This window comes from Canis aureus, chromosome X (assembly GCF_053574225.1).
Source record: "Canis aureus isolate CA01 chromosome X, VMU_Caureus_v.1.0, whole genome shotgun sequence".
NCBI classification, from domain to species: domain Eukaryota; kingdom Metazoa; phylum Chordata; class Mammalia; order Carnivora; family Canidae; genus Canis; species Canis aureus.
In genome coordinates, this window is record NC_135649.1 from 27,600,778 (window position 1) to 27,624,089 (window position 23,312).

The 23,312-nt window shown below is 36.5% G+C and overlaps 1 protein-coding gene across 3 annotated transcripts in view; it reads left to right on the forward strand.

Annotated features, from left to right (window-relative positions):
• TENM1 (teneurin transmembrane protein 1) overlaps positions 1 to 23,312 on the forward strand; it is a 794,498-nt gene that overhangs the window by 210,054 nt on the left and 561,132 nt on the right. For all 3 annotated transcript variants that reach the window (XM_077888554.1, XM_077888556.1, XM_077888557.1), the window contains one exon: positions 17,327 to 17,607. In XM_077888554.1, coding sequence (XP_077744680.1) covers positions 17,391 to 17,607 — 217 coding nt within the window. In that variant the 5' untranslated portion in view covers positions 17,327 to 17,390. The remainder of the gene's footprint in view (positions 1 to 17,326; positions 17,608 to 23,312) is intronic.

Genomic DNA, 23,312 nt, shown 5'->3' on the forward strand with positions numbered 1-23,312 from the left:
GAGATAGATTCACTTGCATTAAGGATTAGATCCTTTGCACTAAACTAAGGTGTATTTGGGGGTTTTACAACCCCCTAGCCACAAAGATACTATTCTATTATAAGAACACTTAGCCCTGGTTTTATTGTGCTTTGCTTTGTTGTGCTTTGTAGATATTGTGGAGGAGTTGTGTTTATTTGTTGTTGTTTACAGATTTAAGGTTTGTGGCAACCCTTTGTCAAGCAGGTCTTTCAGGTGCCATTTTTCTAATAGCATTTGCTCACGTGTCTTTGTGTCACATTTTGGTAATTCTCACAATATTTTGAACTTTTTCATTATTAATGTATTTGTTTTGATGATCTGTGATCAGCAATTGTGACTTGCTGAAAGCTCAGATGTTGATTAGCATTTTTTAGCAATATTCTTAATAAAAATATGTACATAATGCTGTTGACATAATGTTATTGCACATTTAATAGACTCCAGGATTGTGTCAGCATAACTTTTATATGTTCTGGGAAACCAAAAAATTCATTTGAATCACTTTACTGTGTTATTTGCTTTATTGTGGGGGGTCTGGAACTGAGCCCTCAACATCTGCAAAGTACACCTGTACTTTAAGTATACTTAGTTATTTCCTAGATTAACCTTGATTTTCTTTGTGGGGGGGGGGGCTGTTTTTACTCTCTGAGATTATAAATCCTTAATCTCTAACCCAGAGATGAATCTGAGACTCAATTGTATCCCCACTTTCCCTGAACTGATGGGAAATCCAGATGATAATCTAGAGTTCTTCTCTATAGCGGATGATCTGCATTGTTTGTACCCACAAATGGGTCAAGCATATTGCATTCAGTGTTCCATCAAGTCATGCCAAGTCCGTGCTCTCATGGGTTTAGATTTCAAAAGAAAGGGCTAGGAGGTTGTGCATTTCCTGGCATGGGGTATACCTCTTAGTGAAATGAAAGACACTTTGCAGACCAAAAGCTGGCATGAAACATACCTTTGATTTCATCAGCAAGCATGCCATATGTCACAAAATTCTCCTGCTTCCTCCCTGTTATTTCATCTGAGTGCCTCTTTCCTGCACATGGCTCTCTGTTGCAGTTAAGTAAAATGGATAGTACAGTTAATTGATGTAACTAACTTGAATTCAATGGGCTTAAGTTAGTTATTTGCTAAATTAATAGTATTCTGAGTTGGATACTGTTTATGGGAGGCAACATGTTATAGTGAAAAGAGCACCAGAGTAGGAGTCATGAAACCAGAGTTCTCATCTAAGGTTTGCTCCTGCCTTGCCGGGTTTTGTGAATATTTGAGACTCTGTTTTCTTATCTGAAATGAGAGTAATAATGTCTTCCTGGTGTGCTACTTCAGAGGGGTGTAAGTATATAAATTGTAATATTGTATATGAAATTTAGAAGTTTGAAAATGTCTAAAATGCTTTGCTATGTGTGAGGTACTTTTAATATGTAACTTCTAATGAATGGCCAAATAGCTATACATCTGTATGAGCATAGATAGGAGGAGCAAAAAAGGAAAGTAAAAATTTCAGGTTCTTCACATGAGACTTGTCATTCCTATTTTTCTGATGGAAAAGTAATACATTCTCAATGTAGAGAGTAGGGAAAATATAATAAGGAAATAAAAGTTATTCATAATCACAGAACACAGAGATAATTGCCATTAGTTATCTTGACATATTTCCTTTCAGTTTTTCAATTTTTTTCAAATAATTGGTAATAAACCTCTATGATGAGTACTGTTTTTTCTTATTAAAAATCAATGGAAGTTAATTATAGAGAATTTAATAGAAAGTTAAAGTTCTATGTAATCACCCCCTCTTCCCATGAAATTTGTTTTAACAACATTTCATCATTTATTTCAGTTTTGTATCTATTTTTTTCATTTAACATTATATTCTAGTATTTTCACAAATGATTAAATTCTCCAAAGCTATTTTAACTTTTTATTATCTAAAATTTTAAACATAAACTGAAGTAGGTAGCATAATTGAATGAACCCAACATGTAGCTATCACATAACTTCAATGATTTTCTTTTTAAAAAAGATTATTTATGTATTTATTTATTTGAGAGGGAGAGCAGAGAGGAAGAGAGAGAGAGAGAGAGAGCAGACACATGGGGGGGGAGGGGCAGAGGGAGAGACAGAAGCCAATTCCTCACTGAGCAGGGAGCCCAAGGTGAGGTTCAACTCCAGCAGCTTAACTGACTAAGCCACCCAGGAACCCTAATTTTCAATCTTCTAGATGAATCTAGACCCCAACCAATTCCTTCTCTTATCTCCCTAGATTTTTTTGAAGTCCAAGATATCCTATAATTTCATCCATAAAGCTTCAGTATTTGACTATAAGATATGAAGACTCTAATTTAACTGTAATATCCTATTACACCTTAAAAAACAATAAATCTTTAGTATCATTAGATATGCTGTACATTTCCAAATTTCCCAGACTATCTCATAAACGTATGTGTAGTTTTTTGTTTGTTCAGATGAGAGTCCTATTAAGAGCTACACATTACAGGGGTGCCTGTGTGGCTCAGTCAGTTAAGTGTCTGATTCTTGATTTTGGCTCACGTCATGATCTCAGGGTTGTGGGATCAAGCCCCACATCGAGCCCCACACTGAGCCCCTGTTAGGCTCCATGCTCAGTTTGGAGTCTGCTTGAGATTCTCTTTCCCTCTCCCTCTGCTCCTCCTTAAGCTCTTGCTCTCTCTCTCTCAAATAAATAGATCTTTTTCACAAAAGAAGTACACGATTTATAGCTAAATCTCTTAAGTCTCTTTTAATCCCTATATTTCCGTTTTTGTTTTTTCTCTTTCAGTTCATTTATTGAAGAAATTGGGTAATTTTTCCTATAGAGTTTCTCATACTCTTGATTTCACTGCTTGTATCCCTGTTGAGTTATTTGATGTTTCTCTGTCTCTAGTATTTTTTATAAACTGGATATTAGATCTAGAATAATCTAATTAATTCAGGATATATATGTGTTTTTTTTTAATTCTGAGAAGTCACATTAAAAAAGAAAAAAGGAACAAGTGAAATTAACTTTGTTAATATATTTTACTTAACTCAGTATATCCAAATATTATAATATGAATATATAGTCAATATAAAATTATTAATGAGACCTTTTAGATTGTTTTTCTTGTATTAAGTCTTTGAAGTATTAAGCAAAACCCCCACAAAATCCCTAATGTATAGCATTTCTATATAGTTCTACCACTATAAGATCAGTAGTGGGCAGGATTTCTGGCTATAGCCTAGTGAGGATCTATAAACCTACTTCCTAAAAAACAACTATTAACCATAAAACTTGACAAGTTGACAAAAACAGCCCTATAAGCACCCTGGAAATCAACCAACGGCCTATCCAAGAAGGACTTATACTTGAATAAATTATTGGACTTTGGGTAACAAAAGTGTCAATCTCTGGTATTTTTTGTCCTGGGGTCTGCTTATGGTCCACCATCTCCTCTCCTTGACACACACACAGAGATTGGTCAGTGCCCATGGTGGGCCAGGCTGTAAGAATTGTAGCTGTACTACCATGGTTGAAGATGTTTCACTTGATGTGGACAGGTGCATGACTCCCACGTCCAGTGACAGTGTTTGTAGAAGTGACAGTTTTGGTGGGATTTGGCCTGTGGGGAGGGCCAATAGTTCTGCTAATGTGAGTAGTGAAAAGTATATTCCTGTCTGAGACTATGCACATGTGCATCAGAGAGTGAAGCTTTGAGAATATTAATGCTAGCCACACTTGTACAGAAGAGATGCAAAAAGGCCCAGTGGAAAATAAAAGTTGTGGCAAACTTGAAAATGTGTGAACTTTAAATGTACTCCCTTTCCCACACACAGATCCATTGCAGAAGATAAAAAAACTTAGATTTGAGACGGTTAAGCGCAACCTCTATGCAATCATTGACCACAAAGCTACAGGGATACAGAGTTCTCCCTTAGGGAACCAGGCTTTAAAAAAGGATATAACAAAAATATGACCAAATAAATCAGTAGGCACACATCATTGGCAACATGTTTCACAGATTTAGCCCAGGCAGTTTACTGAATAAAGAAAGAAAAAAAATGAGCAACAATTACTTTCAGGGGAAAAAATCAGAATCCAGAGTTGCTACAATATATTACCTATCCCAAACGTCCAGTTTTCAACAAAAAGTTATGAGATATGCAAAAATAAGAGCGCATGACCTGTACTCTCAGTTAAAAAAATCAGTCATGTAAACTATCTTTGAGTGTGTCCAGATGTTGAAATTAGCAGGTGCATCTTCAAAGCAGCCATTGTAAATATATTCAAAGAAGTAAAGGAAAGCCTAAATAAAGACTTAATGGAAAGTATGACCAAAATGAACAAGTGATTTTTGAGAAAGAAGTAGAAATTATAAAAAGAACCACATGGAAATTTTATGATTGAAAAGTACAATAATAGAAATGACAAATTCAGTAGATGGACTCAATAGCAGATTCAGAATGGCAAAACAAATGATCAGTTAACTGTATAAAACAAATGATCAATTAACTGTATAAACTGTCCAATCTGAAGAACAGATAGAAACCAGATAAAAGTATAATGAACAGAGATATGTGAGGCAACATCAAGAATACAAGCAAACACACAATGTGAATCCCAGTAGGAGAGGTGAAAAAGCAAGGAGTAGAACATTCTTTAAAAAAAAAAAAAAAAACTCACAAATTTAACACATGTCGAAAGGATTATATTCAGAAATAAACTGGATGTAAAATACTAATACATGCTAAAGAATGAATGAACAAGAGCCAGATGCAAAATACAACATGGTTTCATTCACAGAAAATGTCCGGAATAGGCGAATGTAGAGACAGAAAGTGTATCAGTAGTTGCCAGGGGCTGGACAGAGGTCGAATTGGCAGTGACTGGTTCAAGGATGTGGCAGTACTTTAAGGGTGATGGAAATGTTTAAAACTGGATGATGGTGATAGTTTCACAACTCTCTAAGTGTACCCCACATCATTGAACAGTAGATAACCTAGCATTGATACATTTACAGTTGGAAAAGTCAGTAATTAATAATTACAACTATGTAGTTGTTATGTATTATTGGACTCATCTGCCAGCACTCTTAAAAAGGAAGGGCAGTTAGTTAGCCTTTATTATGCAGAAGGAAAAGAGGTTAACTCATTTATCCAGCTCATTTATCCAGTGGCATATAGTTAATGACACAAGATGGGCCGGAACTCAGACTTCCTGACTCCCAAGTTCAGTGCCTTTCTTACTACATTATGCCAAACCGACTCTCTGGTGGCAACCCAATTGTAATTACATTGTATTACTCCCTGTAGGTAAGTATGGAAATTTAGATATCAGAAGAGGGAATCACAAAGGTGAAAATTGCGTTTTAATCTGTGCTCTGTTCTTGTTGAGTTATTTGTTGGTAAGGGGGCTGAGGAAGTCTAGTTAAATTTCTTGCTTGTCCCGATCACACATGACCCAGCAATACCAAGTCAATTCTAGCTCTCTCTTCTGGAGTGTCTAGTAAATGCCAAATGTGTTAGGCAGCGGACTTGTGTTGCACACTAACACCTTATAAGTAAAAGGACTAGAATCTGTGACCCTTGTAGAGCAAAGAGATTAAGAGTATAGACTCAAGCTGGAGTTTTTGGTTTTGACTTCTAGCTCTGCTAGCTGTGTGATCTGAGCGAAATTAGTTACCCTTTTTCTGCCTGTTTCTTTTTCTGCAAAATAAGGAAAACATATCCTGTTATGAAATTTTTGAGAATTAAAAGGAATCATGGATATAAAATGCTTTAAAAAGTGTCTCTATCTTTTTTCTAGTCCTTTTACTCTGATAATCATCATCATCATCATCATCATCATCATTATTTAAGCAAGTTGACAACTTAAACTTCTACTAGGGCATTTCCTCTGATACTTTTATTTATTTTTTTTTATTTTTATATAAGAAATAGTGAAAGAGATTATAAGGGAAAGGAGGGGAATTGAGTGGGAAAAATTAGAGAGGGAGACAAACCATGAGAGACTCCTAACTCTGGGAAATGAACAAAGGGTTGTGGAAGGGGAGGTGGGTGGAGAGTTGGGGTAACTGGGTGATGGGCACTGAGGGGGGCACTTGATGGGATGAGCACTGGGTGTTGTACTATCTTTTGGCAAATCGAGCTTCAATAAAAACAAATGAAAAAAACAAAATTAAAAAAATATATTTTTTTAAAGATTTTATTTATTTGTCAGCGAGAGTGAGGGAAAGCACAAGCCAGGGGAGCAGCAGGCAGAGGAGCGGCAGACTCCCCTCTGAGCAAGGAGCCTGACGTAGGACTCAATCCCAGAACTCCAGGATCATGACCTGAACTGAAGGCAGCCACTTAACCAACTGAGCCACCCAGACATCCTTGGTACTTGTTTTTTGAAACTGCCAATCATATTATTTTCATGGGCTACCATAACATCCCTGTGAGATTCATAGGATTAATGATATTAGGTGTTTTCCCACTTTATAGTAAGAAAATGGTGTCATACTACTGTCATAAAGCTGGGTTTAGAAGCTATATTTCAAGGCTCCTTCTAATATCACCTGCTGTCCTTGGCGTCCTGTACCCTTATCCACAGTTTCACTTTCTGCAGTTTCAGTTACCCATGGTGAACCGAGGTTTGGAAGCAGATGATCCTCCTGACATATCTCAGAAGGTCAATAGTAGCTTAACACTGTCACAAGGCCTAGGTCATTCGCTTTACTTCATCTCATCTTGTAGGCATTTTATCATCTTACATCTTTATAGAAAGGGTGAGTACTCTACAATAAGATATTTTGAGAGAGAGACCACATTCCCAAAACTTTTATTATAATATATTATTATAATTGTTCTACTTTATTATTAGTTATTGTTGTTAGTGTCTCACTGTGTCTAACTTAGACTTTAAATTAAACTCTATCATAGGTTTATATGCAGAGGAAAAAAGTTTGTATAGGGTTTAGTATGATCCCTGGTTTCAGGCATCCATGTGGGATCTTGAAACATACGCTCTGGCAGATAAGGTGGTACTAATGTAGTTAGCATTTTGTTAGAGGAACAGAATACTTGGTGCAAACCCCCACAATCATTATTACCCCCTGCATTCACCTCTATAATTAAATTACTAAAGGGTCTATATCTTTGTAGCATATGTAATGTTAATTTGATTAGCTCCACTTCTATCTAATATTTAACATAATTGAAAGGTTCAAGTTAGTAAGCAGTGAAAATGCTTCTGCTTCCAATTGTTAAACATGAAACGAGAGAGTTATGGAAAATGTACAAGTTTCACTGAACTAATGCGGAATATGGATGTTAATAGAGAGCTACGATTAATAATTGCTATCTGCAAGCTATGGAGGAAAGTGATATCGCTGGTTGTTCAATACCATATTTAAGCCTATTACTTCTCAGGATACTGTATTAAATTTGATGCTACATTTTAGATAAGTATGTTAATGCTAAAATTACCACAAAACTTACAAAATCCCAATGGATTTCATTGTAAGGAAAATGAATTGAATATGATTGTTTACTTGGTAAAATCAGCTGTTGTTCTTCTCTAAAGAGTAAAAAAAAAGCTTTTATACATTGAGTTACCTTCAATTTTCTTGAAGATTGTTCCCATATTAAGTGTTTAGCTGATTTACATAATCCACCACAAAGGATATTGAAAAGTTATAAGCGAAAGATAATTTGAAATTACTTTAGGAAGCTGTTGGAGTTCCACAAGAGATGGTGTGGTGGAGGTAGATGTTACTGCAATTCAGACGTAGATAGAGATGTGCTTAGTAGTAATACAATTAAAAAAGAAATCTCTGCCTTAATTGAAAATAGCTGCTAGAGATTATGGGCCCTCATTTGGCCTGCGCTAAGCTGTTGCCATTTATCTATTGCAATACCCAACGGGGGCACCTGAGTGGCTCAGTCTTTTAAGCATCTCTTGACTTCAGCTCAGTTTATGATCTCAGGGTTGTGAGACCAAGTCCTGATCTGTGCTGATCACAGGCTCTGTGCTGGGCATGGAGTCTAATTAAAATTCTCTCTCTCCTCCTCCTCATTCCTCCCCCACCCCCAAACAAAAGCCAAAACAAAACAAAATAACCCAAAATACTCAGCTGATCTTCAAAATCACGGTATGTATAGCTCTACTCCCCCAGACCTTTTTCCACACTCATGTGTGTTTATGTGTGTGTGGTGTATTGGAAAGGTATGGAATCCAGATTCCATAAGCAGAATAGAGAATACTAAGTGAGAGAAAATATTGCAAATAATTGATCTAGGGTTCTGGATGTTGATTTTTCTTTTAAAAATATTTTCCAGGTTAGAGTGTCTTTGCAGAATCTGGTGACAGCACCAATTTTTCCATTCCTAATTCTCTCTCTCCACTTGTCTCAAGTGATCTAGCATCAGTGTCCATAAAAATGTCCAAAAATAATGAGAAAAAATAAAGATACAAGCAGCCAGAAAAAACAGCATCTATGGAAAGAGATGTGAGATTAATTAATCATCACTCTTTAGTTATGGAATTAAGAGGCTTCCATTTTTCTCTTTCAAAATGGCCTAATGAGCCTGCCTGCCAAGGCACCGTGAGGACATCCACTGCAGCTGTTCTCACAACTGAGTCAAATCAGTTTTGGAGGAATATTTTTCTAGGAGGGACCTTTCAACCTTCCATTGTAGGATTTTAAAAATGCTAATAGAACAGTTAGCTTAAACAAGCACATGTGAACCAATGCAGTAAACAGAATTTCATTTGAACTCTTGAATGTTATCTTTTTGATATAATAGGATATGTATGTAGCACAAAAGCAGTCTACTTTGAAAGTTATCATTTCCTGGATAAAGAAGCCCTGTATGCAGTACAGAAAATTCAGCCTAGGGATCCCTGGGTGGTGCAGCGGTTTAGCGCCTGCCTTTGGCCCAGGGCGTGATCCTGGAGACCCGGGATCGAATCCCACGTCAGGCTTCCGGTGCATGGGGCCTGCTTCTCCCTCTGCCTATGTCTCTGCCTCTCTCTCTCTCTCTCACTGTGTGCCTATCATAAATAAAAAAATAAATAAATAAGAAAATTCAGCCTATCTCCTGAAAAATGATGATTTATTTCTCTTTTTATTTACTAATGATACTTATTATTTACTTATTTATTTTTTATTTACTATTTACTAATGAGTCTGTCCATGAGACAGACACCAAAATAACTGGCCAATTCCATGACAAAATGAAACTACTGCTTTAGACTTTATGTACCTATCTGGGTTCTCATCACACACAAATTGATGGGTTTTTAATATATATATATGTATATATAATATATAGATATTAGAATTTAGTCAAACTATAGTGATTTTGTGAATAACCAAATGAAGTCAGTCAAACAGCTGCTGAGTGATTAGATATTAAATTGTTTTCAGAAAACCTCTTGGTTTACCAAGTTTATTGTATTTTTCTGAAACAACTGCTTTATGTCCAGCCAGTGATCATGCTTTCCTTTTAGTATAAAGTTCAGTCATCTAAAAAGGACCAAAAAGAGGAGCAAACAGCAAACTATGAAAGATAGTTTTAGCATATGTTATGGATAAAGGGTTAATTTATTTGTTATATGCTACTAATATAATTATATATATATAAAAAAAACAGATTCAGGTCCCCAGTCGATAAATGCACAAAAGCATAAGTAGTTCACAAGACAGGAAATAGACCTAGCAAACGCATGCAAAAAAAAAAAAATTACTCAGCCTCACTAATAATCCAGGAAATTCAAACTACAAGAAGATACCTTTAATTTACTTATTTCAAATAGACATTAAAAAATAATACTCAAGATTGGCAAGGGTACAATGAGAGGAGAGGGTTCCCACACATTGCTAATGGCAGTGTAAATCATTACAATCCCCCAAAGCCACAAATATGTTCAAACCTTTTGGCTTATTAATTCAGCTTCTTGGAATTTACCCTAAGGAAATAATAAAAAATATTGAAGATGTGCATGTTATCTTCAAATGACTCCAGTTAGAATACTTATAAATAGGGAGAGAAAATGTAAATACCCAACAATAGGGGAATGAGTATGCAAATTATGGTACATCCACTCTACACTGCTAATAAAAATGATGGTTACAGAAATTTTGTAGAAAAATGCAGAAATATTAGACTGAAGAAAGCAACATGAAAAAATGTATTTGCATATTATGACTGGAAGGAAATGGACCAGAATGACAGCAGTCACTCTTAGAAGCTGGTAGGATAAATGAGGCAGATTTCTCTCTCAGTGTTAGAAAGATTCAAGTGATTATCCTGCTTTTACAGCTTTGTTTCTTCCCCGCAACAATTCACTATTTAAGCATTTCCTTAAGAAAAAACAAAGAAAAGTAGGAAAGGAATCAGCCAAAACTTCACATTCCATTTAAGGGCTTCCTAATCCAGGGTTTCCTTTTCTTTTCTTTTTATTTAATTGAAATGTAGCTGACAATACAGTATTATGTTAGTTTCAGGTGTACAATATAGTGATTCAAGATTTATATACATATGCAGTGTTTACCATGTTAAATCTAGTTACCATTTACCATCTGTCACCATACAAAGTTATTACAATATTATTGACTATATCCCCTATGCTGTACTTTATATTACCATGACATATTTATTTTCTAACTGGAAGTTTGTATCTCTTAATCCCTTTTACTTATTTTGTCTATCCTCCCACCCCCTTTCCCTCTGGCAACTACCAGTTCTCTGTATTTGTGAGTCTGTTCCTGTTTTATTTTGTCCAGTCTTCTCTTTCGTTTTATAGATACCACTTATAAATGAAATCATGGTATTTGTCCTTTTTGTCTGACTTATTTCAATTAGTATAATACCCTCTATCTAGTTCCATCCATGTTGTCATGAATGACAAGATTTTATTCTTTGTATGGCTAAGTAATATCCCCCACCACGTGTGTGTGTGTTTGTGTGTGTGTGTGTGTGTGTGTGTGTACACCACATCTCTATTCATTCATCTATTGATGACTTAGGTTGCTTCCATGTCTTCGCCATTGTAGATAATGCTGCAATAAACAGTGGAACATATATATTTTTGAATTAGTGTTTTTGTTTTCTTTGGGTAAGTACTCAGAAGCAGGATTGCTGGATCATATTGTATTTCTGTTTTTAATTTTTTGAGGAACCACCTTACTGTTTTCTACAGTGGCTGTACCAATTTACATTCTCCCCAACAATGCATGTGCTCCCCTTTCTCCACATCCTCACCAACCTCTGTTACTAGTCTAGTGTTTTGTGAATAAGTTAATCTGCATTAATGAAAAAGGTCATTATTGAAGAGAAATTAATAATAATCCCAGGGAGTACTATCCCCCTTTGCTAGCTATTCTGTTAGGTACTAGGTGGCCTCATTTCCTCTGTCTGCCGTGTTCTGAAGAAGCCTGTTCTCCTTGAGCAATGTCCAATGTACTGTTTATTTTTTTCTGGAGTAGAGTATGTCTTTTGGTGAAGGCTCCAACCCATAAATAGTTGCTATGAGTAGGACAGTCTTGTTTTCCATTTTGAGAGGTTGTATACATGATTAATAATAAGAAATGGAAAGGAAATAACAGGATAGAGGAATAGGGAGGGAGGTTATCCCCAGTGCATAAATATATATACATATCAATGGATTCGAAAGTAATATTTTAGTTAAACTACCCCATAATAGATAGGAATGTGTGTGAAGGGTTGGGAAGAGGGAGAGGAAAGGAACAGAAGAGAGAGGGATGGGGGACTGATAAATAATGTAGACTTTGAATAAGCCTACCATTTTTCTACCTTTTTAAACTTTTTATTTAAAATTCTAGTTAGTTAGCATAGAGTATGATATTAGTTTTGGGTATACTATATAATGATTCAACAATTCCATACGTCACTAGTGCTCATCACAACAAATGCATTCTTTAATCCCCATGCCTATTTCTCCCATTTCCCCACCCATCCTCCTCTGGTAACCATCAGTTTGTTCTCTATACCTAAGAATCTGTTTCTTGGGGCTCCTGGGTGGCTCAGTCAGTTAAGTGTCTGCCTTTGGCTCAAGTCATGATCTCAGGGTTCTGGGGTCAGGCACCCTGCTCAGCAGGGAGTCTGCTTCTCCCTCTCCCTCTGCCCTTCTCCCTGCTCCTTCTCTTTCTCTCTCTCTCTCTCTCAAATAAATAAATAAAATCTTTAAAAAAGAATCTTTCTTAAAAAAAAATTTTAAAAAATAAAAAAGAATCTTTCTTGATTTGCCTCTCCCTCTCTTCCTTTGCTCATTTGTTTTGTTTTTTTAGATTCTATATAGGAGTGAGATCATATATGGACTTTGTCTTTCTCTGACTGATTTCACTTAGCATAAACCTACCATTTTTTGACCAATCGAAGCTTCCCTTCAGTTTCATAGACAATCATGAGATTTTAGAGCTAGAAGAGCTCTTTGAGAAAATGTAATCTCCTTATTACATTTAGAAAAACTAGAGGCCTTAAGAGAGAGGAGGTGATATACCTTAGGCCACCGTGCCAAGTGTCTTCTGAATGACAATGTGGAATAGTGATTATGAGTGTGGCCTTTGGAGCAGATTGTATGAAGTGAAATATTGGCTCTACCATTTACTAGCTATGTGACCTTGGTCTAGTCACTTAACTGCTCTGTTCTTTGATTTTCTTTATCTATAAAATGTACCCACTTCATCAGATGCATTATGAGTTAAAGGAGTTAATGTGTGAAAAGCACTTAGAACAGTATCTAGTGGCCTTGCATGAGACCTACCACCTGAGTTAGCTGCTACTTGCTGTTATGGTGCTTATTCTGCTATTCTAAGGCCAGTGATTTTCATATACCAAGTTGTCTATAGCTTTATGGTGACTGAAGAAATCAACATATACCTCCATGGGTCTTTTCCAAAGTCACCTTGGAGGTTATCTTAGTAGAAAGCAAAAAGTGGAACACACAAAGGGAAACCATAGGTGGTGACATTTGAATTTATACTATGTGAAATATCTGAATATATCTTCTACAGTAGAGAAGATAATTGATTTTGTTTTTCACTGTTTCACAATACATGCAGCATGTATTTTACCTACACAGTTCCTTTTTTAACATTTATCATTATCAAAATAACAGAGAAATAAGAGAAACTGCTGTGAATAGTATTATATGTACATTTGGTTTTTCTGTGAGTTGACAGGGAGATCGCCATGTCTAAATAACATTTGCTTATCACTGGACCTCCAGGATGCCATGTTGGGCACTGAATGAAGAAGTCAGTAAAGCAAATTATGAGCCTGTCCTTTACCGCAGAGTATTTGTAACAGCATCTTTTCAGAATTATTGTGTTTTTAAACTTTGTTAGCTTTAAAGTATTAATCTTTCTCTTAATGTTTTCCTATTCTTTTTTAATTTTCAAAAAATGAACCATTTGTGAGTGAAGCCAAGCTCTGCCTTACAGGACTTTGGTAAATATCACAATTATATATTTTCATAGTTCTAGGCACACAGAGTTGTGTACTTCCATATCATGTGCCTAAAGAGAGGTGGAATGTATTTTCTGCTGTGTCCACTGACACAAATATTAAGTCAAGAAGTTGTGGTTGAGGGTCAGGGAGCAGGGAAGGATTATTTTCTCTTGGTTTATACCAATTTGTGGTTTAAAGTAAAATTGCTTCCAAGAACCCTCAATAACCTTGAATAGATGTGACATTACTGGTTGATTCATAGCTATGAATAGCTGTGATTAGAACTTCAAGAATGGTTCAAAATGGCTATAGGAATATTCCTTTCTCCCCTCTCTCTCTTTTTACCTCCCTCCCCCCAGAAGTTTTCATGTTACAAGTAAACATACTGAGGGAAAAGAGAATATCTGCATTTCCATACATAAAAATAAGAGTGATTTTAACATCATAAATCATAGTTGCCAGAACACAACATTAGGCATTAGAAGTGAGATGTTTTTCATTTTTAAATTTAACTTGTTAGGTTTGAATGGTGTTAAGATAAGTGTAAATTCATAACCAACTGAGATTTAAGAAGGAATGCTATTTTGACCGTACCTCTGCTATGTTAATCCCAATCATAGTGAACCAAACTTGATTAAAAGGGCAAGTGAGAAATGAGAGAGAAAATAAAATGTGTTTTTCTATATTATAACAGAAAACATTTTACTAAATTATTTTTAATTATAAGGCCCTTGATTGATATTTTTGCATCATCAATGTCCTTATGTGGAAAATAGCTCTCCACCCCTACTTGGTAAACTTTCATTCTTTAATGAACAAAACCTGTATATGTTGGCTGAAATGAAATTAGGTGATATTTATTGATGCCTCCTTTTCTGGGTGGAAGTCTAGTTCTCTATTGCAAAGATGCATTTCTGGAAGTCTACTGTTGATATGTTTCTCACCTTGCACTATTTGTAGCAGTCAGGGTCTAAAATCCAGCCAACTGTCCACCTTATGAGGCACATCCAATGGGAACCTAAGGAGAAAGAGATTAAAATTGGCCTTATCACATAATGCTGAATGTAATTTCAGTGGTTGTGATGATGGTGTTGTGATAAACAAATAAGCTGAATCAAATACAGGCTTTCCCAATATCCTCATCCTTGGTGCTTAAACATTACTTTGTCTTTCTTTATGAGGCCTTTCATTCTGTTTGGTAGTAGAGTTGTTTATCACTTGCATTAGACTGTAAATTCCTTGGAGACTATGGCCTATTCATTTCCACATTCTCTGTAGCCCCTCTTGTGAATGCTGGGCAACAATATATTCAACTCATTCAGCAACTATTGATCACAAGTCTACTACATGCCTGACATTGTGCTTGTTTGGGGGATATAACAATGAACAGAAAAGATAAAAATACTTCATGGAGCTTAAATTTTAGTGGAGAGAGACAGATGACAGGGAGTAAACAAATAAGCAAAATATATAGTATGTCATTTGGTATTAAGTGCTACAAAAGACAGGAAGGAGGATGAGAAGTGACCTTTTTTTGGTGGTTTACAATGGGAGGTTGCCAAAGTCCTGAGGTGGAAACATACCTGTGAGTTTTAGAAACCGTGAAAAGGCTGGTGCACCTAAAGTGCATGAGATGGGTGGAAATATTGGGGGATGAGATTAGAGAGGTTAGGGTAGGGAGAGGTGAACCTCGTAGGGGCCTTGTGGTCATTGTAAGGATTTTGGCTTTTATTTTGAAGGAAATGAGACACTATTGCTGTTTCCGAGCAAAGGAGAGACATGACATGACTTAGATTTTAAAAGCCTCATTGGGCTGTAGTGTGGGGAATGTGCTATAAAGAGAGCAGTGGCAGAAGCAACATGACAGACTATTCCAATGATCCAGGTGAGAGATGATGGCTTGAACCAATGAAGTGGGAGTGGGGAAGTGGAGAAGTGTCACTGGATTCTGGATATATTTCAAAGGTAGCATCAACAGAATTTACTGGTGGGTTACATGTGGGATGTGAAAGACAGGAATTGATGTGTGTGGCCTGAGCAAATGGAAGAATGAAACCACCATTTACCAAAATGGGGAAGACTGTGGGAGGAGCAGGTTGGAAGTTGTGAGAATCAAAAAAAAAAAAAAAAAAAAAAAAAAAAAGGAAGTTGTGAGAATCAGGACATCAGTTTTGAACATATTAAGTTTGAGATACCTTTTAGATATCCAGGTAGAGTTATTCAGTGGGCAGGTGGATATTCACATCTGTGACTCAAGGGAGAGATTATGCTGGAGCTATAAATTGGAGAGTGACTAGACAATATGTTTCATGAGATGGCATGAGATTAGATTGTTGCCAAATCATCGGTGTATATTCACTTACAATACTTGACTTGCTTTCTCTCCAAGTATGCTCATCTCTGATATTAAGTCATACCAAACTGGCTGTCTCTATAGACCATTTATGGGATTTGTATTAGGTGTTAAATAGTTTCTCCTATGTTTGTGCCTAGAGTAGTGCTAAGTGATATGGGGGCTGTAAAGAAGCCTAAGACTCAGATTCTGCCTTTAAGGACCTTAACATTCAGTTAGGGAAGTAATGCTTCGATTCATGAAACTTTGTTCATAGCACAAAGGATTAGGTACCATTGAATACATATCAGTCAATCCATAAGCTTTATTGAGTGATTTCTCTATTTTGTACATTTACTCTATATACACTAGGAATTCCAAAAAGTGAGATACTGCACATGATTTAGATGCACTATCTAAATATCGATAGATTCCTTTGAAAATACACATGACAAAGAGCTTAAGAAAAATAAAGGGATCCATTTCACTGCAAAATAAAATCATGAAGTTATTTGGGTTCAAACTAGAGTTTTCAAGATTGTACAGAAGGACCAAGTTGCAAAGCTGCAGCATTTGATGAAAATAATGATAAAATAATGTAAGGAGTGAAAACAAGTACACTTCTACCAGGCTTTAAGCTTTTCAGAGGAGTTTGACATCTCAAATGGCATTTGATGTTCTCAAACCTCTCTCTGCTAAGTAAGGCAGATGATGCCTCTACTTGCCCTAAGAGCCTTAGTGACTTCTAGCTCAGCATTCTGTCGGGGGGAGGGAGGGTTCTTACAGCGATTTATCATGAAGTTTTAAAATTTCTATTTCTAAACCCGATTTCAATCCTGCTGTTCATATACCAGGGTACTCACCAGAAGTGGTGTTTACATCCTCTCACTACAATGAAGATCAAAAATTGACCGCCACCTAACTCATTAAAAATTCTCTGCAAGCCTGAGGCTCAAAAGCCACAGTATGGACACAGAGCTCAGTCCCCCTCAAGGACACTTTATTTCATGAACCTCCCTCCCTCAGAATTCTGCCCTTCTTCAAAACTCCTTTCTTAACTGCAACATGAAACCAGAGGCAAGACTTTTTTTCTGAATGCAGTCCTCTTACCAGTTTTCATTTCAAATGTGGGATGTGCTAGGTTAGTCTTTGTACTCCTGGCCACTTGCAAATCTTAGAATGTTTTTTAATCCAGCCACTGCCATTATCATTAAGAACACGCAGGCACCTTAGAAAACGTTTATTTGCATTCCAGTGCCAATAGTTTTGAAGACTGCCTCTCTTCTACATCGAGTATTTTCTGATGCTTCAAACTCCAGTTTAATCCTAAATGCTTGCCGATGTGTGCATGTAACACAGAGTGTTATTATCACCCCAGGCTAGCTTCATGTCATCTAGTTTGTCTTTTGCTTCACTCCTTTGATAGTATTATCAGAACCAATTGTGAATCTGCCAGATGCATTTTCTTTCCAAAGGACAAATCTAAGAAGGCTTGTGTTTTTCCCTCTCTTCCAGGACCACTTACATTAAAGGAGTTCCTCTTCCTTCATTTCATGAAATTGAGCTTGTTTAATCAGACATGGAGCAAACAGACTGCAAACCCTACCAGCCTCTCTCAAAAGTCAAGCATGAAATGGATCTAGCTTATACCAGTTCTTCTGATGAAAGTGAGGATGGCCACAAACCCAGACAGTCCTACAACTCCAGGGAAACTCTGCATGAGTATAACCAGGAGCTAAGGATGAATTACAACAGTCAGAGTAGGAAGAGGAAAGAAGTGGAGAAATCTACTCAAGGTATGTTTTCACTGGTTTTTTAGAACTAATATTCTTTCTCAGGAGGGAATGCTTGTGTGCGTAAACTTATGTTTCAAAAACAAATTTGCTGATGTTAACTGGTTAATAATGCACAGCTGCTTACATACGCTTAGTGAATCTGTTCATATGCCAGTCCAAGCTGAGGTTGTAGGTTACATGTGCTTTTTACGGATTATGCATGAATTTAGATGCAACAATCCTCTTATCAGAGCATTCAAAATTTGTCTAATCCTACAAATAGCCATTTACAGACTGAAGGATAAATAATTTATAGTAAGATGAAAAGTAAACAGCTAAGTGCTTTTCAAGCCATTGCCTATATGGGACGAAAGTCTCAAATAAATATTTGGCTTCTAAAAGAGCTTTAGAAAGGTTAGTGGGGACCACCAAACAAAAGTCCAGAAAGTCTGTCATCAGAATGTGGACACTTTGTGCAACACAATCATAAGGGAAAGTGAGAATTTATTTGAACCCTTCCTACCATGGTCATAACGTAGAGCAGATCTTTTGGACAGCCTTGGATTGATAAGACAGTTATTAATAAATAGAAAATACATAGAAATATGATTGCCTTATTTCTTTTTAATAGGTAGTTAAGCAGTGGTGTATACTCTTTTTTAACTACACAGAAGAAGAGACACTGACTAGTACAGGTTAATATATTTTTTAAAGAATATGTCAATGCTGAAATGAAAAAAAAATAGATTTGATTATCTAGATCAGTGGTTCTCAACTTACAGACCCCAAAACAGCAGCAGCAGCATCACCCATAGGACTTGCTAGCGATGCAAATTCTCAGGCTCTGGCCCAGACCTATTAGAAACCCTGAGGTGGGACCCAGCAATCTGTGGTTTAACAAGCCCTCCAGTGAATTCTGATGCCAACTCAAGTTTGAGGACCACTGCTCCACCCTTTGAAATCTCTTTTACTCAGAGAGCTGCAAAAATCACATCTAATTGGGTGACTTCCAAATATTTATCATCAGCTCTATCATTTTTCCCCAACTCTAACCCTGCATTTTCAGTTACCTACCAGATATTTTTGAATGAATGGACATTCCCATTGGCAGCTCTAAATCGATATATCTAAAATGGCAGCAGTTGTCTTAACATCTCCAATCCCAGTCCTTTTCTTTCCATCACAGCATTTGTTAGTGATGCTCCCATTCTCCCCAGCCATCCGTGTATACTTTCCAGACCTAATCAGTTGCTTCTTCTGGAAAATTTAACCTCTGCTTGTCTCAAATCCATCTTCTTCCTTCCATTAGCATAATCACCACTCTGATTTTCTCTTACCTCAACTGTTTTTGTTTCCTAACTGATCTCCTTGGACCTCACCTCATCCGACTTCAGTCCTTTTGCCGTCTTGTCACCTTTCCCTTGGAATGACCTTCTCCGCCATCTCCATTTAACCATATTCAACCATCTTCAAGGCCAAGTCTTCCAGCATTTTTGCCACAGAGCCTTTGGTGCACTGTCAGCCCCTTTGTATCCATTTCTGATTTTCATTATTTTTGTATATACTTTTCTATATTGCACACTCAATAAAGGTGGGGATCATGATTTATTTACTGATCTCTATTTTTCCATGATACTTTGCATATAATCTGTGCTTTATACATTTTAACTTAAGGAATCAGTTGCTATCAACCAAAACATAAGTATTTACCATGCATTGAAAACTGCTTTTTAAATACTGACATTGACACAGGTTTTTGGGTTTTTTTTTTTTTTTTTAAGAGTAAGCCCATGCTGAGATGAAAAAAAATTGATTTGATTATCTAGATCAGTGGTTGTCAAAGTGTGGAGCCTAGATCAGCAACAACAACATCACCCATGAACTTGTTAGAAGTGCAAATTCACAGGCATTGCCCTAGACCATGTAAAATGCAGTTATTATAAATGGAAACTACTATATTGTAATTAGTATGAGTCTTACGTTAGAGAAATTTTAAGTTGAGCCAAAGACTTTATATATATTCATAAAAACATTTAAATAGACCTTAAATGTTTATGATACCAACTATATTACACATTTTTTAGCTCTTACCATAACTGGTAAAGTTTTGTATCTGTCTTTTCAAGTAATTCTTTTTAATCTTTCCTATTTTTTCTGCTAATGACTGTGTTAATTTGTTATAAAATAATTTTATTCTCCTGCCTAACTTTTTTTTAAGATTTTATTTATTTTTCATGAGATACATAGAGAGAGGCAGAGACACAGGCAGAGGGAGAGGCAGGCTCCATACAGTGAGCCTGTTGTGGGACTCGATCCCAGGTGTCCAGGACCAGGCCCTGGGCTGAAGCTAGCGTTAAAACCGCTGAGCCACCTGGACTGCCCTCCTGCCTAATTTTTTTGGCTCTTTTATGCTTTAAGAAATGTATAGTTTCCATTAAAATATTTTTCTATAAGTTTGTCCTTACAGAATGTGAACTTACAAGTGTTAGTTGTAGGCTATGGGAATGAAGTGTAGAGTGCTTGACCTCATATGAGTTTAAATAAGAATACACTTCTAGTGACAGTTTGTTCTAAAAATATAAGCAATTTTGTACTGACTCAGTATAAACAGCCTAGCCAGCCTCAGATTTCATTTCTGCGTTGTGATCAAAATGAATTTTGGGAAGATGAAAGTTTGTCTTCTATGATGCCATCCCAGCTTTTTTAAGTGACCTATTAGTACTCAAAAAGCTTTTACTTAGCCCTCGTGATGTGTCAGGTCTTGGGTCAGTGCTAGGGATGGAGATGACTCCAATAGTTCCTGCTTATAGGAAATTCATAATGTGGTAGAGAAAAAAAATATCAAACAAATCATTGCAATTGGTAATAAGTACCTTTATAGATAAATAAAGTGGTATGGAAATATACAGGGAATTGAGGTCTATAGAAGGGTAATATTTGATTTAGGTCTTAAAATTTGAATACGATCTTTCTTGGAAAAGGACATTCAAAGAGGGTGGATTAGCAGGTGCAAAAGCATGAAGCTGTGAAAAGGCCTGGGATGGTGAAAATTTCAGTTGGCTAAGCGTAAGGTACATTGGAGCTGGATCACAATAAGTATTGCATGCCCAATTTAGGAGTTCTTTTTTTTTCTTTATGCATTAAAAACCTCAGCTTTTAAGTGATGGAGAATTTCATGTTGAATATGATTTTTAGGATGAGATGTGTAGAAGAGAATTGTATAAGCAGCAGTATAGTAGATTGATTTCAGGTGGGAAAAATTGGATGCAGGGAGACAATCTATGAAACTACTGAATTAGCCCAGGCTAAGAATGGCAATGAAAGGTATAAACTCTGGCTGTATCATAAGACGAAAGAAACATAGTGCCGAGATATCAATGTGGAGGAATTGATAGGAGTTGGTAATTGATTAGTTGTTGAGGTTGAAAGAGATAACAGAGCCAAGAACAGAGCCAAGGACTCAATTTCAAGTTTGGGACACTGGGAGGAAGATGATCCATTTACCAAGAGAAGGAAAATAAGAGGAAGAGTGGGTTTGGAAGGGAAGAAAATTAATCTCTTTCTAGACGTGCTACATGTAACATGCTTGGGTGGATTTTCCTATCCAGGTGGATTTTCCTATCAGGCAGTTGGAAATGGGTGTTTGGAGTTCAGAAACGATCTGGACTGTTGATATAAGTAGATTTGAGTTCATCAGGAGTAGGAGATGCCTAGGGATGGATGACATTACCCAGGGAAAATGTGTAGAGTGAGACTACAACAAGGCCAAGGACAAAAACCTGTTTCTGTCATCTGGGAACTTACATACACACGTTGTCAACCTATTTAAATTTTTAGCTAGCACTATCCTTTGGTGCACTGACTTATATACACTCAGGTATAAAGATCCAAGAGGTTAAAGTCCAGAAACTTGGGGTCTTATCTGTCACTGACTCGCTGATCTTTACAGATATCAAAGAGGGAAAATAAGTACCTCTTTGGGGTAGAAATTAATTATCCTGCATTAGACAAAACTGTGGACCCAATTATCATCTTTTTTAGTGAGGTCTGAAATCTACTTTGTTGTCTTATTCCATGTATTACTACCTATGAATAAAAGAAAATAGTAATATTTTTCACATATTTATATGAGTGGTAGCATTTTGCATTAACCTAGCTCAATTTGAGCCTGGCTCATTATTTATAAGGAATAAAATTCTCATAAAATTGTTGAGTTTTAAATCAGAAGGGAAGAGAGCAAATACAACTGGGCACCTGCTATAGTGGTAGACACTCTGCTAGATGCCCTTCAGGCTTACTAGCAGTGCAGACTTAAGCAAGTCACTTCAGCTCTGAGCCCGTTTTTCATCCTGCAGAATTGACTTTGTCATCATCATCATCATCAACGCCATAATCACAATGATAAAAATAAAAGTAATAATAAATCTTGAATAGTATCTACTCTGTTTTGGGAATCTGCTAGGCACTTTACATTTGCTCCTCAAATACCTTATGAAGTAGGAGTTTTCATTTCCAGTTTACAGATAAGGTAACTAAGACATGGAGAGAAATAACTGGTCAGTTTCCGCAGCTAAGAACTGGTAAGAGTAGGATCGGAAATCAAGTCTTAGGCTCTAAAGTCCTCATCCTCACTACACCACACTCCTCCCATACCTACCTCATGAGGTTATGATAAGTATTTATTGTGATCATAGGTGCTAAAATGTTTAGGAACTCAATAAATGTTAATTTCCCTTTATTTTCTTCCCTGACAACCTTGCCAGCCTCTTTTTGTTTCAGTGACCAAGGGTTTACAAAGAGGTTTAACAAGCCTTTTCATTCTGATTATTCTTAGAAAAGACCAGATGATGTGCCATCTAATTTATAATGAAATATTCCGAAGTTCGTTTGTTTGTTTCACTTCTTAGGGAAGCTATTGTGCCATCCAATTCAGGGCTTGTTTAGGGGGAAGTATTAATAAGAGGAAATGCTTGATCCCATCTGAAAATATCTTTATCTTCTTATTTTTATTTGCCAAGAAAGCAGCACCCTCTCCCCCAGAAACACATAGAGTACTGGATTCTAAAACTGATTTTTCTCATCTTCCAAAGGCTTTAAAATTAAGGGATGGACAATAATCTAATATCATTCACATTCTTTACTAACGGGATGGATGAGCCCTAGACAAACTTATTTTATATGATTTTTGGCAGGTCTAATAGCAGGGGTAAATTTCCTGGAGGCACAGAGGCTAGCAGTTTTTCCCAAGCAGCCTCACTTCCAAGGGAGGCATCAATTAACTACAAAAATCAGTGTAAGACAAATGAAAATATAAATATATGAATGTATGAACCAAAGATAATAATTTTAGTTATGAGAATTACCCTAGAATTTTTATAAAAGATACAATTAGTTTTGAAAGTAGCCATTTAACCTATCAGTAATTATGAATATGAAGTCACCCATGCATGGAAAGGAGGTATGGTGAGGACCTATTACAAATCCCACAAAATCACAGACTCCTGAGATGCTACAGTTGACACATTTTCTCTCATGTCTTTTGACCAGGTCTTTTGTGGCTTCTCTTTTCTCCTAATGTGGTTTTTGTTTGGTTGGTTGTTTTCCTCTTCTGTATTACAACCTACACTGAAATCTCACATTATCGCCATCTGGTGGAAAAAATTTTAAACTGCCGATTTGTATCTACCAAGATTACATGGAAGCAAACCTTGTCATCCGTGGATCTG